The sequence below is a fragment of the Eublepharis macularius genome, chromosome 1, assembly GCF_028583425.1.
Source record: "Eublepharis macularius isolate TG4126 chromosome 1, MPM_Emac_v1.0, whole genome shotgun sequence".
In the NCBI taxonomy this organism is placed as follows: domain Eukaryota; kingdom Metazoa; phylum Chordata; class Lepidosauria; order Squamata; family Eublepharidae; genus Eublepharis; species Eublepharis macularius.
Window position 1 is genome coordinate 207547090 of NC_072790.1, and position 17506 is coordinate 207564595.

Sequence of the window (17506 nt, forward strand, 5' to 3'; positions counted from 1 at the left end):
CATAGGAGTACATATTTAAAGCAACAGATGATATGTAAGGAAATATAGTGATGAAGTCTACAGTCCCTAATTCATTATGAAGCATCAGAGACCCCTTCCCCACAATACAGCCCTCCCATTTGAGTAAAAAGCCTTTTTGAATAGTTCAGTTTTGCTTCGTTTGCAGAAAGAGTGGGGGCTCTCCTGACCTCCTCAGGCAGGTCATTCCACAGGATAGGGGCCACCACAGAGAAAGCCCGTGTATGGGCTGCTGTTGATTTCACCCATGTGCAGCCTGGCACCTGCAGGAGACCCTGTTCAGATGAGCGAAGCTGCCGTGGAGGAGCATAGGGAGGGAGGCGGTCCTGTAGGGATGCCAGACCAAAGCCATGAAGAGCTTTGTATGTAATAACTAATACCTTGAACTGAGCACAGCAACTGATGCGTAGCTAAGGAGTGACTGTAGGATGGGAGTGATGTTCATGCTCATAAAAACTGATGCTGGATCTAGTGTCCCATCTTTCTCATATGTGTATAAAACCAAGTTGCAAAGCTGGGGTGTATATAGTAGGTGGCAAACTTGCTGAGATTAGTCTTAAAATCTTACGTCTGCCTTCCACTTTCCCCTGCCAGGCTGAGAGAAGTGAATGCCCTGTACCTTTTTGTATTTGGTACTGTGAATAATACAAGGGTGGGCACTTCCTCATCTAACAGAGATGAGAATGTTAAGTGATGTGCCAGTTTGCTGAAACCTATGACCAAGAGGCAGCCTTTTAATCCCCAAGAAGAACCTCATGTTTCACTTGTCTTGCATACTCGGTGGTGTATATACCATTGTAATCAAATGTAAGCTGTCTACTCTTGGTTTGGAGTTTAAATCTGACCTCGGATCTGAGATGGGTGGTATTGATGTATTGGTGGTAGATGGGGAAGTTCCTGAGGATAAGAAACTAAGATAATTTTCTACTCCCCATGTCTCGGATTCTTTTAGAATCCATGCTTTAACTGAGCATGTGTGTTGTTGATGCCTGATGGTGGGAAAAAGAGAAGTCATGGCTTAATTTGTTAGTTCATCATTCAATTCAATCATATGTATGTTACTAAGATAATACCTCTGGTTGAATAGTGAGAATCTGGAAGAGTACACACATTTGCAGTGCTATGCTAGGGTTTCAGTTTCAAATGCACGCTTCACCAATGTACCTTATTTCAGAAGGGAATAAAAAAATATATTGCAGTTTGATTTTCTGTGGAGATTGAAGTGTCTGAATGAAAACTGGTATTCATGTTCACAACACAGTTCTGTGTTTTAGGATTTAAAGTGTGTTGAGAGAGAGATTCAGGATGTTTTGTAGCATGAGACCTGCAGCAAGCCCACTGAAACATTGTGCTTTACTAATGTATAAATCTGATTGCAGTTCTACAGAGAAGTTAGGATTGTTTGACACACAGATCATTGGATAACCTGTTCCTTGTTAGCTTGTGTCAGAACGACCCCTTTTGGGAAGTACTGCATGTTGAAGTCATGTCTTCCAGTGGTGCCTGATCTCTGGTGGCTGTTTCACACATACAAGTCATCCCGCCTGAATGAGCAATGAACACACCCAGGCTAATCTGATGAGGCTGCTGCAGCCTGACAGGGCAAGTATAATGCATTTGTCTGGTTTTATACAGACCTCCCCTCTCGTTTTGTTAAACTGGTTACGCCAGGAGGCAAAAGCAGGGTTTTATCCGATGTTGCTTCCTAATTACAAGTCTAGTTACAACTTTTTCCCCTCTTCCCTCTCCTCTTCCATGCACACACCCTGAAAGCATTACAACACACGTTACCCATGAAAGGTTTAACTGCTGGTAATGAGGGCACAGTCCAACCGTTCAGAGGCCAACTGAAACAAGCAGTGTTGAGCAAGCATGGAGTCATGGATGCCCCAAAGCAGCACGGCTTAGGAATGTAGCAATCCCTCCTTTCCCATGCATTCTTCGATATGCAGTCCTTTTGTTAAGTAATTTTGCTCTTAAGGTCAAACCAGACCAATCACTGGAAGATTTATTGTATTTAAAGATTGTGTCCCATGTGTTGGTCTCATTGACGTGCACTGTGTAATCTGCCTTGGGTCTCAGTGAGAAAGGTGGATTATAAATAAAATAAAATGAAAAATAAATAAGATCTCCAGTGCATTTTTATGGGGAGTCCTGTTTGTTTTTCCTGAGCGGGGCAAATGGCAACTCCTAGGAGTCAAGAAAATATTGTCTGTGTTTGGGAAGGGCGGGGGGTGGTGGTTGTGGTGGTGGTTAAGATCTGTTGTCCAATGTTCTTCAAGGCTTCCTGCAGTTGCTATTTATTGTTTAGTAACACACTGGAAGTCACATTATAGATTTTCCATTCTCATCTGGTTTGACAAGTTGTTTATAGTTACGTTGGTCCAAAAGTAAAATCCAAAAAGCCAAGAACACAACCTTTATTAGGACCAACCCAGTAGAACATAGCAGTGTGCAGATTACTGAGTTCCCTAGAACTCTTCTTCAGGCCAGATGATACCGAATTAAAAAAGAAGGAAAAGGCATATTTTAAGCATACTTTTAGGTTATGGTGTCCAGATGATTTCCTCATGCCTGCATATGGTGGGTTTACTGACAGGTAAAAAAAAAATTAGGTTTCAGGCTGCTGCAGGCCAGAGGCTTAAAAACAAGAGGTAATAAAACAAACACCATAGTAACCATTTCCCAGACTCTGTGATCTTCTCCTTCTCGTCTGACCCTTAGACAGAGGGATGAGTATGTGAGAGGTCCTGTGCATAAAGTGTAAAGTCTCAAGTTGTCTGGGTACTTATTTTTTAAAAGCTGCAATTTCTCATCTGTTACCTTGATGCAAAGAAGATGGGATGAGAAATTTGTATAATTACATCTTGGAATCACAGCTTGTAATTTCAGCTAACTGAACTTTTGACAGAAAGTCCAAATAGTGTTTCAGACATCACTCATACTTTGAAGACTAGAAACATCAAGGTTAAAAACTGAATATTTCAAAGTAAGTCCTCCTTTTGCTACAGGTAATAGTCTCAAGAGGATCTGTCACATCTTCCTGTTTGAGGGGGTATGAATGTTGATTTCACTTAGATGCCTGCCAGCTTGCTGAAGCAGGTATCAGTTGCTTCTGCATAGGGAGACAGCTGGTGGCAACATATTGTTGTAGGTGCCTATACACACCTTCATCAGGATAGAAAATTTTGTTTTGGTAGTGTAGCTAGTGATACTTACTCTGGTTGCAAGTATAGTAGTGGTGAGTAAAATCGAGGAATTACTCCATGTATGCTAGGCTTGTAAATCATCAGTTGCCTGGCTTATGACCAGGTAGGGAATCCTCATTCATTTTGGTGCTTCTAGAGCAGTGGCTTAGCAACTGAGCTGTCAAGCAGGAAATCCCTGGTTCAAATCTCACCTATGTCACAAATTTGCTCAGTAGCTACTTCCTTTATCTCAGCCTCATCTTTCTCTGCAATATCAGTACAGTAGAAGTAGGAGGCGTCACAGAAATTCAGGTCTCTGATAACAATTTGGTGTGTCTTCTAAAGGAGGCCCATTTTTTTCATACCAGACACTGAATACAGAGTGTGGGGGGAGTACATCTAGTATCGCATAATGGCTCAGAGACTGAGCCTGTGAACTAAGAAGTTCAGATTTCATCTCTGTCACAGACTTCCTAAGTAGCCTTAGAGAAGCTACTGATTCAGTTCAGATGACTTGAAGATGCTATAGACTCATGTATTTCTCTGTTCTCCTCTTATGTACGAATTCCCTGATCCATTTCTGGAAGAAATGATTTTCTAACCATAGCCTGATGTCACTATTCAGATCAGGCAAACAGTGGTTTGCAAATGCATTTCAAATTGTGGTGTGTTGATCAGCACTCATGGTAACTTGCCTAGTTTAGATGTTATGGCTAATGCAACCAGGCAATGATGGAAGAAATCCACCTGTGAGGAGGAAGTGTGTGAAACCGTGTTACTTTTGTGAGACTCTAAAATGTTCTCTGGAGGATTGGAAGCGGATGCTTGAACTGGGTTGCTATTTTCAATTCACATCGTGCCCATACACACCATTTACAATGCAGATAGAATATCTCCACTTCTCCCTGATCTTGACAACCATCCATGTATGTGTTTATCATGTATAGAAAGGCTCAGTATTAATAATAAACCATATTATTATGCTTCATAGGCTGTTTGTTGGCTTTCAGGATAATAAATAGAAGTAAGGGGAGTTGTTCGGAGGCAATAGACTTCTGCTGACATAAGTGAAGATTTCAAGCCACAGAGCACGGCAGAGAGCTGACTCCGGGAACAAAGGCATGAATAGAAAGCCTGGGTTGAAATCCTATCACTGCTGTGGATTTGTGGGTGACTTCAGGCAAGTTGGCCATATTAGCTCAAATCCTCATCTAAAAGGCGGAAATATTAACCAACCTCACAGGGTGACTTTCATTTAGTGGATGCCCAAGATGCTTGTAGAATACTGCATACAGTTGAAATTGTTGCGTAACTGATGAATAGCAGCTGCCAGTTAGCTGGAAGTGAAGAAATCACTATGCCATTGCTATAGAAACCTTCCCTTGATTAGATGTCAAACTCTGATTCACACTGATATGCTGGGGGGTTCCGCTGTGAAATGGAGGCAGTTTTGGGTGTGCATCAAGACTATAAATTCTGTTGCTTCACAGATTACCTAATGGCTGAATGGGCCTGGATGCAAAAATTAATTAAAGTAGATTCAAGAAACAACCATGGTTATTCTATTAGATTTTGTGACTGGGACCTAATCTGCAAGTTTAACACATTTGCAGTAATTGACACATTTAGTTTATAAAGAAACCTTGATTTATTACATGGTTTATTTTCCTTTAGGGGAAGTTCATTGTGGACAGAATAATTCTATTTAAGTAGTGAAGTCATCTATCAGGTTGAGAGTGTGTGTCTGTGTATCATGTGTTTGTTATACTGAATTTGACCAGCAGGAGATGACTGTTAGGATTATTAGGGCCTCTCTAGGTAATACTTTCAGTGTGATAATGGCACAGTTATTACCTGGTTGTACCTGTGATCCAGGCTCTTTTCTTTAAGACATCTTAACATGCTTTATGCCCCCCGCCCCACATACACTGAAGAAAAGAGAGCTTCTCTTGAATTCTGCCCTTATGAATCTTAGACCTTGCACCCATTTGCCCACAGTTTGACAGATAGGAGTGAGCAGATGAGGTTTATAAGGACAGAATGAAAATTGAAGGTTTACTTTTCACACTAGTGCATGAGTGTCTTTTGGGAAGTGATGTCATCATGCATGGTCTGGGAGTGCTCCCGCGCTCCCAGGGCAACACAATGATGTCACTCTGGGGAATGACGTTGTTGTGTCATCCCAGGAGGCCTGTTCCCCTGCCTTTCTCCTGTGCCAGCCAAGTGAGTAGTGGTGGGGGACGGACGATGGGAGTGGGGGATCCCCTGCCAGGGGACCTTTCCTAGTGGGAAGGAGAGAAGGAAGCAGGAAAAGTAGGAAAGGCTATGGGGGGCAAGGAAGGAAAAGAGGACATGGTGGGGGGGGAGGTGATATGAGATGCCTTCCCCCAAGTCCTGGTGGGTCACCACTTGTTTCCTTCTATAACTGAAGAGTTCTGAGACCTACAGACAAACAGTCCTAGGTGGCTTTCTAGGAGCCAAGCTACAAGTAACTAATGACACTTGAACAGCAAGTAAACAGACTCACGTATATTCCTCCCTGTTCACTTGCGCTCCACTTGTGATCAAGTGGAGCACAAGTGAACAGGGAGGAATACACGTGAGTCTGTTCACTTGCCGTTCAAGTGTCATTCGTCACTTGTAGCTTGGCCGTAGCTAAGGTTCCTTTCAGACAGCAAAAAATCCTGCAGTCCCTGATAGGTACAGGGTTTGGGATCCCTTTGTTAAGTTTCTCATCATATTGTGACTCTAGTTAGTAGTGGACTTGAGGAAGACTGCTGTGTGCTATTCTTCGGCCCCTGTGCCTTCCAGTTTCTCATCCTTCCCTTTGGAGTGCTGTGGCTCAGGGGTAGAGCGATTGCTTGGCATGCAGAATGTCCCAAGTTCAATCCTGATAGACAGTGCAGGGCAGCTTCACATTTTGAAAACAGCAATGCAGATGTTTAAGAACTAGTTGCAAAACCATTCCAGAGATGTGTGTATATGTTGACCCTATATGTTGTGGCCAGACACCTCCCTCCACAATGAGTTTTCCACCAGTTCATGCTGAACCACAGTTAGAAAACTGCAGAGCTGTTTTTTGAAGAGTCTGCCCTATGTGAGGGGGAAGTACATTTATAGTAAACGTGATAGTGGAGCTTTGAACCCTGCCCCACTACTGTAAAAACATCATGTCTATCTTCACGCTTAAATGCCACAAATGGGAGCACCTTTCCAGTAAATGCTGAATATCCTCAAATAGCATTTATTTTAAAAATGGCAGTTCGGCTAAGCTTACACTTCCTGTATTGCTGCCTTCTAACAAGACCAAAAGAATGCATGCTGAGCTTTTTGCCTTGAAAAGCCCCCTAGTGGGAAATTGCGATCTCTGATTCAGCCACTTGCAAAAGGGGTAGTTAATAGCAGCCTACTGTTTTAATATTGTTTTTGAGAGCAGCAGTTTACAACATATTATATAAATGATTAATAAAAGTAATAACAGAAAGATCGCAAAGGACTGTTTCTCTTAACTTGTTTCTACAGAGTGCTATGCAGGTAAGTGAGTAAGTATGGATGGAAAGGCACTAAGCACAGACATTTTATTTACAGGGCATGATAAGAGGAAATACTAAATGTAGTTTTGTGCTCGTGGAAAAGATCATGCTCTTAAAAAGCAAGTGGTTGGTTATTTCACATAAGGAGTTAATTCTTGTATCTTCCTCCTGCTTTAGGTTTTCCCCTATTTTCTGCTTTCCACCTTTGTGAACTGGAACGTTTTGCTTAGAGAACTGGGGAGGGGGACTGCACAAACACACAAAGCCACCTTATACTAAGTCACATCATTGGTCTAGATAGCTCAGTATCATCTCCTGCTATTGGCAGCATCTCTCTTCAGGCAAAGCTTGATCTTAGCCCTGCCACCTGAGAGAAACTGAAAATGTAGGGATTGAATCTGGACCCTTCAGTATAAATAAAGCATGGATTTTACCACTGAGAAATGAATTCAGCTCAGGAGAGCAGTACAGTTTGCCAGGCTTGGGATTATCATGCCTATATTTATGTTGTAACTAGGGTTGCCAGCCTCCAGGTAGTGGCTAGAGATCTCCCAGAATTACAACTGGTCTCCAGGCCACAGAGATCAGTTCACCTGGAGAAAATGGCTACTTTTGGGGGTGGACTATATGGAATTAGGCCATGCCAAGGTCCTTTCCCTCCCCAAACCCCACTTTCTCCAGGTTTCACCCCCCAGATCTCCAGGAATTTCCCAACTTGGAGCTGGCAACCCTAGTTGTAACCAGTGCTGTAGACCCTCTTGTTGCTGGGCAGGTATGCCCCAGACCACTGGTATTCATGCCATTTGTAGCATACTGTATATGCCACAGTTTCACCACCCCTAAGCTTGGATTTCCTTTCAGCCCAGATCCTTAGAGCCACTTCATGTAGCGTTTTTAGCAAGTGCCTGTCTCAGGGTAGGACTTTTTGTAAGTACAATTGTGTTCTAAATCAATGTATTTTAAAAACACATGTAATAAAGGTAACTATTATATTAGATATTTAGCCTGTCCTCCCTGCAAGCAATTTATTTATGTATTTAAAACTATTATTAGCTGCCTTTCTACCTTGCAGGAACTCAAGGCGGCTTACAATATAAATAAAATGACAGTCAGAAAATGAATAAATAAAGTTTAAAAACACAGTTTGGGGCTAAACAGTCCTAAATAGAAATGTTTTCAGCTGATGATCAGCAGTGAAGGGGTTAGGCACTCCTCCCTGGGGATGCCGTTCCATAATCATGGGACTGCCGCTGAAAAGGCCCTCTCTCATGTGTCCCCCCCCCCCGGTGAACTTCTTTGTTTGATAAGGCAGTCCTTTGATCTTAATTTCTGGGCAGGAACATATGGGAGAACTCAGTCCTTCAGATACCCCAGCCCCAAGCCATGTAGGACTTTAAAGGCCAAAACCAACATCTTGAATTGTGCTTGGGAGCAGATTGGTAAGCAATGTGATAGTTGTAATATTAGTGTAGTTGTTGTAACATGTAGCCCTCTGGAACATCCTGTGTGGCCACAGCTCTCTGTGGCCTGGTTCTGGTTGGCAACGAGTTCTTAACAGAGGACCATGCTTTGAACTGAGGGACCAGCAATGTGGGTTGCGCCCACTGACTTCTGCAGGAGCCTCTATTGAGGCAAAGGGTTCGGTAACCACCTTCACTCTCTCTAATGTCAACAGCAAGAGAAGCTTGCCTAGAGTTCTTCCTCTCGCCTGTGCCTCATCTCACGGAGTGGTGTGTGAAGTCAGGGAGATCCCTGCCAAAAAATACCTGTGATGTTGACTTCAGTGGGGTGGGGCCTTCTGCTCTTGTCTGTGATGGAGCAAATGAGGCACATCATAAGGAGAGAACTTTGTAAAAACCTTTGTTGCTGCTCCTCACTCTGGATGGCGGGGTTTGTTTTTTGCCTGTGTCTTGACTTGCCTGTGGGAAAACCAGTGAAGCAAATAAGTGGATTTTGAGATTGGGGGCTGTAGTTGAGGCCATGTAGGATGCCCTTAGGTGGGCTGGTTTAAATCTTTTGAGCTACCAGTAGCTTGTCTAGCCCATAAATTGCAGGGAGGATATTCACAAAATAATATGTTTTTAAAAACCCTCTTAAATGATTTGCTGAACTTTTGGTGACTTCAGGGTTGTCACCGGCTCGTAGAGGCACTCTGGCAAACAATAGTTCTGTACTTGGCTGAATGAAAGATTTCCCAGTAGGAGTATGGCCTTATGGCATCTTTGTGACATTGCATAACCTTTTGGCTGCGTCCAAAATAACCTGTGCCAGCAACATGATCTGCATATGGGGAGGTGGAGGAATATATTAATCTCTGTGTTGGTGCTCTTATACTGCTTAACATGCAAGCTGGGTGGGGGCTGATTTTGAGCGGTTGGGCTCCTTTGCTTAAGTAAAAGCAGCTTGACCTGATAAGAGGAATCACTTTGGGAAAATTAGAACTGCCAGCGCTTGGTAATGCTAAAAACTGTGGTCTGAAAACAAGTTATTTTCTTGACAGATACATGGGCAGCGCTATGTATAACTGTATAAAGTGTAGGTAGGAGCATTCTGTGCTGGTTCCAGCCAGCTTTTCTGCTCACTCTTGCTCGATTTGTCTCTTAACCGTAGTTTCCATCGCAAAGGGCATTTGTTCACACAGCTCCCATGATTCCCAGCATAGCCTTTTTGAGTGGTCAAAGAGCACCCATCCTTCCATTTTCACTAGAAGAAAAGCTGGATCCATCCCTTGAGAATATCCTCTTTTTTAAAAAAGAATGTTTCTAGCTCTTAAGAGGCTTGAAAGTGAATGGATCCTGAGTATAATTTTCTATGTGAGGCTTTGGGCCCTGTGGGTTTCAGAGTGTAGCTTTTTCTTGATAGAACATTGGGTTACCCTTGGTGCAGATGGTCGGGGGAGGTTTGATTAAAGATTGGGAGTGTATTCAGTGTTAGGAACCGTGGGCTAAGATAACTCTGTTAAGAATGGGCTTCAGCAAAGCAAGTGAGGAGAGACATTCAGAGGTAGTTTGCCATTGCCTGCTCCTGTGTAGCAACCCTGGACTTCCTTGATGGTCTCCCATCCAAGTACTCATCAGATCCCACCCTGCATAGCTTCTGAGATATGTCAAGATAAGGCTAGCGTGGGCTATTTGGGTCAGGGTGAGGGAACACTAAGGTAAGGCAAAAGAAAGAGATGCAATCTAAGGAAAGGCTGGTCTAAGATGCGTATGTTAAAATTCTGAGTAAATAAACTCTGTGAAGGCAAGAGATGATATTGCTCTATTGTCATAATTGTTTATTTGAAACTTGTAAGCACTTTGAATTGATGAAGATTGCTTCGAAATAGGAGGAGAGCTAGCAACCTATCGGAACTGGATTTATTTCTGCTGAAATAATAGTGGTGCATTGGACTTGTTACTGCCTTAAGGTTCTTGCCCATTGATAGAAATACGTGGTATTTTTACAACTGGTAAGTTACTTTTGAGGAGGGAAACCTTGTGTACTGTATTTGTTATTGCTATTTCACAACAATCTTTTAGTAATAGATTATTAAAGTATTGTAACAGCTTGGTATTTGTACCCTGCAGCCACATACGTTGTACTTTATTTATAGGATTGTTCTACTGTGAAATGATTAGCTGATACCAGCTCTGGGAGGCTAGATTGACTGCAGTTTAGGGAGCCATGTGTTAGAAGGCTCCCTCAGCTGCCCTTTAGTATGACTCCACGGATCCAGGAACTTTTCTCTCTGATTCAGCCCTCATTTGTAAATCTGGGGGATAACAATACTTGACTACCTTATGGGATTGTCATAAAGATTCCGTGAAGCACTTTGAATATTTCAAGTGCTATGTAACGCTAAGATTTGTCGTTGTTATTAAGACTGTGATAAGCACATTTCAGGATTATTGGGCATGCTTTTGAACTGAGGTTATGGCATTAGAATTCTGGTGCTTACATTGATAGTTTTGAAAAATAAATTGGTTTGTTTGTTTGTAGGCCAACAAGATTAAATGGGTCCAGTAACTGGAATGAGTCCAGATAAGAAAGGTGAAACGCCAGGAGCAGAGAAGACAGTAGGGCTAAGGCATATCCAAAGAATGGGAAGCCTGCCGGAGGCTGGGGATGCGGCTCGGCCAAAGGCCACGGCTGTGGACAGTGACCTGGCTGACGACGAGCTCACAAACTTGAACTGGCTGCACGAAAGTACTAACCTCCTAACAAACTTCAGCCTCGGAAGTGAGGGTCTTCCAATGGTCAGTCCTCTCTATGACATTGAGGGTGACAGCGTGCCATCCTATCCTTCGTCCTGCTACATGAACGCAGAGAAGAAATCTGCTACTTCCAAGCCCCCTTATTCCTTTAGCCTTCTAATCTACATGGCAATTGAACATTCTCCTAACAAGAGCTTGCCGGTGAAAGAAATTTACAGCTGGATCCTGGAACGTTTCCCATACTTTGCTACGGCCCCCACTGGATGGAAGAACTCCGTGCGGCATAATCTTTCCCTTAACAAGTGTTTCCGAAAGGTGGAAAGAAGCCATGGCAAGGTAAGAGCTAGGCATAAAAAGATAGGTATATTGTGTCTGCTTTACTCGTTCTTTTAAAGAAAAACAGTTGCGTGGACAGTACTGAGCTTATGGGACTATGGCGTTAAGCAGCATCATACGTTTACATAAATAAGTTTCCTAGATTGATACAAATAGTTACAAAAGTTATCATTGCTTTTGGAATGATTCCTTTCTTTTCCTGGTAGTAAATTCTAGTCAGGAACTCAATTGCGACAGTCATCTAAAAATCATCACGTTATAACAATGTGGTCCCATGCATGTTTACTTAACACATAAGCTCCTCAGTGTTCAAGGGTACTCTGTCCTAAGAAATTGTGCCTGGGATAGAAGAAGGCTGTCAGGTTGCCAGTATGTTATCCCCCACTTCCAGCAGCTTCTCAGATGATGTCTGCTCATGTCCAACAAAAGAACAGTGCGTAGGGGCAGGAGACAGACTGGCTACATGCATCGCACCAAGAGTCCTATGAGGAAGCACGCAAATAAGAAATGAAGTGTGTCTTGCTGGACAGAGCACAGTTTCTCCTGTGGTAATGCTGAGAAGTTCTGTGTGTTCAGTTTTCCTAACATCAAGACTGGTGATTGGAGGAGGGAAGAGGAAGTCACTCTTGCCTCCACTCACAAAGGCCAGCAAAGTGAACTGGCCAGCTTTTACAAGGTGAGCCATGTGGCCAGCTGAAAGAAAGGCAGGCAAACTAAAGCCCCAAATGGCAGGTATCCAGCAAGCAAGATCATTGTTAAGTTTGGCTTCTTATGGAGACATAAACTGAGTAAACCCTTTGCTTTTGATTTCTGTCCTTCTGCCATGTCCATTTGGATGATGGAGGGGGGGGGTGAGTTCCCAGTTGCTCAGCACCGCTGAAGGGAAAGATCAAGAAGCACTAACCTACCTTACCCACCCTTGTTGTAACCTTCCCAGCACTTGTTTGACCTGAAAATCAGTGTAGAGTTAGCATTGTGTAGTACTTACAGTACTGGGCTAAGATGTAGGGAGACCCAGGTTCAAATCCCCATGCTGCCATGAAGCTTGCTGGGTGTCCTGGGGCCAGCCACACACTCATGGCCTAACCTACCTCAGATGACTGTTGAGAGGATGTGTGTGTGCCTCTCTGGAGAAGCCCCGTGGCTCAGAGTGGTAAGCTGCAGTACTGCAGCCCAAGCTCTGCTCACGACATGAGTTCGATCCTGGTGGAAGCTGGGTTCAGGTAGCCGGCTCAAGGTTGACTCAGCCTTCCATCCTTCCGAGGTCGGTAAAATGAGTACCCAGTTTCCTGGGGGTAAAGTGTAGATGACTGGGGAAGGCAATGGCAAACCACCCTGTAAAAAAAAAAAAAGTCTGCCAAGAAAACGTCATGATGCGATGTCCCCCCATGGGTCAGTAATTACTCGGTGCTTGCACATGACCTTTACCTTTATCTCTGGAGAAAGGATACACTAGATAGACTTGTTTGTCTCTGTCTTACACACTTTCTGCAACGTTCCTAATTGAGTTTGCTGAAAGTGAAACAAGTGTTCACAGCCTAATGGCAGGACTGAGCCCTTCCCTCCAGAGGCTTCACTGTGCTCCTCAGGCTGCACGCAATGTGCCCAGCACCATCTGAGGCCTGCATAACAGGATGAACAGGAAAGAAGGAAAGGCATTGGTGTGCACAGCTGAGCTTCATGCACTCAAGCTGCCCAATTTGTATACACACTGATTGGTGAAAGCATCTTGCCATTTTCACACCCCTTTTGCTGCAGCCCAACAAGGCACCGATTCATTAAAAACTCAGATTGCACAACCAGGTGTGCATATGTGTGCACACCAAGCAGGAAGGCAAAGTGGTATGAACGCTGCAGATGCCTCCTCTTTCGAGGTCCCTGAATTTGCAGATGCTCCTGCTACATTGTGCATAATACCTGCTAGGGCATCTTCTGGCCCCTGCAATTTGGCTGCCGGACTAAAATGTCAAGATAACAAGTGCCTTTCTGTATTTCATATCCTGAAAAACAACCAAAGGTAGATCAAACATTGCAGCACTGAATTAGGAGTGTCGCATACGACTAATTCTGTGGTTGGTTTGTTCATCAGGGTCGGAGATGGAAGCAGCAGGAAATGACAGAAGTTTTAATACTTAGAGTAGCTGTGATATGATGGGAAAATCTGGTATACCTGATATTCAAACTCTGGCATTTGGGAGAGGGAGAGAAAAGAAGTACTTCTCAAAATACATAGTTGTTCTACTGTGATTTTTAAAATCTTTAACTGCCTTTCACAAGGTTTCCTTTGTGAATGCAGGGACAGTGATTTACCTGGGAGAGGTAAGAGTGAATTAGGACAGACCTGCTAAAAGGGATCATTGGGAGTGTGAGCAGTTCAGTGTGCCAGATGCCAATGCCGTCACTGGTTGTGTCTCTGGTTACCACTTGATGCCTAGGAAGTGGGCAGTCTCTCCTCCCCTCCTGCTTAACACTTTAATTTGGTGACTCATAAATGATTAATACCGGCATGTATGAGAATAAAGCACACTGCAGAAATTAATGTAGGTGTTCATGCCCACTCTTGCCACTTTTGACATCTGCCTGGGTGACGTAGCTTTGCCTGTTTTAGAGTCTGTTGCTAGGAATGCCACTTACCCACTGGAGTGGGGATCACCTACCCCCAGCTCTCATTGCATGTTGGTGCAACATCATTATGTCACTTCTGGGGAAAACCCAGAAGTGACATAACTCTGCTCTAGGTGATAGAATTGATGGGGATTCCTACACCAGAGTGATGTCACGTCCAGCTTTTCCCCAGAAGTGATGTTCCCCCCAGGTTCTCCTGGTTTCCGGATGCTGGCTGACAACCCTAGCTGTTGCCGAGTTTGCACATCCAGAAATTGTATGTTACACTGACTTCTTAAAGTGCAATAAATTGGTTATTTGAAAGTTGAGCCATTCTTTTTTTTTATATATAAATTTTTTATTTTAGTAACAGTCATAACAATACAAAAAGGGATAAGTAATACAATACAGAACAGTTCAAAATACACATAACAGGAGATCAGCAATAACTTACAGTATTCAAAAGAACTCTAATGATAAGATCAATAAACAGTTATTGAATGAATTTCAGCTTCAGTTGTTTCTTTCTCCCTCTCCCTTTATTTTTAGTGGTCATAACATATATAACCTAAAGTTGAGCCATTCTGAGGATAACTTAGTGTGTAAAGTACGGGTGTCGATAGCAACCTGGTTTGTGTTGCCATGGCAGCATTTCCTTTTGCTCGGCTGGCTCACGAGTGGCTGGTAGTGCAAGGCAAAGGTCTCTGTTCCTGCTGGTCTGGTTGTGTGCTACTAGCTAAGGGAGGGGAGGTGGTGGGAAAGAGAGAAGCTCTCCTTTCTCTACCTTTGAAGCTCCAGCATAAGCACCTACAATTGCATGCGTGTTTTGAGAATCAGAGCTCAGGGTACCAGAGGGTTGGTAGCTTTGCTGAAAAGACAGTTTTTGTAGTGTTGAAGAACAACTGCTTATGCAATAGAAGCAGGATGCATGCAGGTCAGGTTTCTAAAATACACAACATTCTTTATTGCAGCATGTAGCTGCCTAGAGGACAAAAGAGGGACTGTACTTCCCACCTGAGGACAGAGCTTCAGCTTAAATGGAGGCAAGTTCTCCTACTAACGTATCTGTGCAAAGTAATGCCCATGCTATACAAAGACTTGTGTATAAAAACTGCTTGGATTTCATACTTTTGCATGGCCATCTGTTCCTCTCTGCCTTGCTGTTGGATGTGATAGGAACACTTGTTCAAAGAAGGCAAGATGGGAAGGTCAAAATGATAGGTGTAGTGGATTATGGCCATTATTCATATAATCTTAAACTCTTACTATGAAGACCAGTAGAATTAAAAAGTAAGGCCTTCACAAAGCCAATGGGACTGTGTTTGGCTCAGGGGGTTTAGCTACAAGAAGCTCTAAACATGGCAAGACTGCTGTTGTTGCTGCTTTGGAATAACGCACATATTAAAAGTTTATTTTGCTGTACTTTGAACTGTAAACCTACAAAAAGTTGATCAATAATGCCAAATACCATGTGAGTGCACATTTAATTCCACAGTGTTATTAACTCTTATGCAGTCTTTCTTCACGGTTCAAGGTGCTCTTCTTAATGATGTTGAAAAACCTTTTTAGTAACCATTACATATTTCTGTCTTGCCCGAGACAGTTGGGTTGGGGCTTGCAGTAGCAGCTGCCGCAAAGGTCCTCATGCCAGGCAGGTGTTGCCTTTGAAGACCAAGGCTGTAGACCTTAGCATACTTGAATAAGTGCCATGGAAATAGATTGGATTGGTTTTAAGAGAACATGCATGAACAGAGGCTGTATGATCCTTTGCCTTGACTCGTGAAAAAATAGCTAAATGTTAAATCATTTAAGAATAGTAGCAACTTTTTGCTTCACTTTTGGGAATGAGCAGTTTGGATAATTTTAGCAACCCATCTCCAATTTGATACAAACATTTTCACAGACCCCTCAAGGGCTCCCATCCTTTGCTGGCAGCTGCCATCTGCCTTTTTCAAAGTACACACAGAAACAGGGCATATCACCTCGAGACCTCTGTCCTTTCACCTCTTCAAAGCAATACAGTGAGAACTACACTGAAGGTGAATCCAAGTAAAAGGCTTGTACTGTCTACAAGGTCAAGTCTCAGAAGGTAGCTGATTCTATAATTCAACAATTCAAAAGGCCCCGACTCAACTGTCATCATTTGATTGGAAGAGATTTGTACCAGAGACACCAAGAAACTTTTTTAGGGGTTAGTGGCTTATGAAAAAAAACCTTTCAGAGCTCATAGAAATAGTCCAGAATCACACACAACCTGATGTTGAAAAATGGAGTTGGCTATTATTGTGGATGGGTGCAGACTGGCATCACCCTCTCTCTATGGTAAACTATTTTGCATGGCGGGGGGGGGAGGTTTGGAGTGGAAACCAGTTCAGTTTTCTACTGGAAGGAACCAGGATGACTGCATTAGTACTATATCTCCTTGGTTCTACTCAGCAAATAAGAATTCCTAATGCTGAACTTTTGATTCTCAGTGATCAGTCATCACGTTTTCTGATTTGTGTTCTGATGAGATCTAGAAGCTAGGTGACTGTCAGTAGCAGCAACTTTATGAGATCTCCCCCTTTGTAAAGAGGGGAGCTTATTCTGTCCGTTTCCACTGTGGCGGAAATTTGTTGCCCCATTCCTAGAAAGCTTGGAGCAGTGTTTCCTGATCTTTTTTTTTTTTAGTAGAGGACCCCCTAAATTAATTTTTCAAATCCCTTGGACCCCCTGCCTGTGAAAACTTTTACAGGTCAGAAAAAGTTGTTGGTTGAGAGTGCAATTCAATTACTGCTAAATTATGGGGGGGGGGGGAATTATTTGTAAAGAGCTGCTATGTATGTATGTATGTATGTATGTATGTATGTATGTATGTATGTAAGTATGTATAACAACAACAACAACAACATTCGATTTATATACCACCCTTCAGGACAATTTAATGCCCACTCAGAGCAGTTTACAAAGTATGTCATTATTATCCCCACAACAAAACACCCTGTGAGGTGGGTGGGACTGAGAGAGCTCCAGAGAGCTGTGACTAGTCCAAGGTCACCCAGCTGGCTTCAAGTGGAGGAGTGGGAAATCAAACCCGGCTCTCCAGATTAGAGTCCCGTGCTCTTAACTTACTACACCAAACTGGCTGTATGTATGTATGTCATCTTATGTCGTAAGAAAAAAATGAAGCATTTTTCCTGTCTGTTTTGTATTATCTAATTTTTTCAAATATATATAAAAATCAAAGTAAAGTTTTAATCCACCGTAAATACAAGATTTGCTTTCAGGATGATATTTGGCTTATATATTCGGAATTGTTCATGGTATTTCACAGTATTTCAAATTATTTATTTATCCCACAATTTCTCATGGAACCGCTGATGATGTCCTGCATAACCCTGGTTGGGAAACACTGGCGTAGAGAGCTCCATTTTCATCTTAGCTGATGGGGTGTTACATAGAGGGGCTTCTCCTCTGTCCTTACAGGACACCCCCCCCCGAAGTCCGTAGAACCTGGTATAAAAATGGTGCTGTACATTTTCTAAATCAAATTGCTGGTCTCCAAGGAACTGAATAAAACAAATTATCCCTTGGTATTTCTATTTGTTTTCATTACCCTAACAAGTGTAACGAATGAGCCTTTTTCAGTTTC

At 42.9% G+C, this 17506-nt stretch overlaps 1 protein-coding gene across 1 annotated transcript in view; it reads left to right on the forward strand.

Annotated features, from left to right (window-relative positions):
* FOXN2 (forkhead box N2) overlaps window positions 1-17506 on the forward strand; it is a 69647-nt gene that overhangs the window by 23369 nt on the left and 28772 nt on the right. The window contains exon 2 of the mRNA XM_054985781.1: window positions 10721-11271. Coding sequence (XP_054841756.1) covers window positions 10735-11271 — 537 coding nt within the window. The 5' untranslated portion in view covers window positions 10721-10734. The remainder of the gene's footprint in view (window positions 1-10720; window positions 11272-17506) is intronic.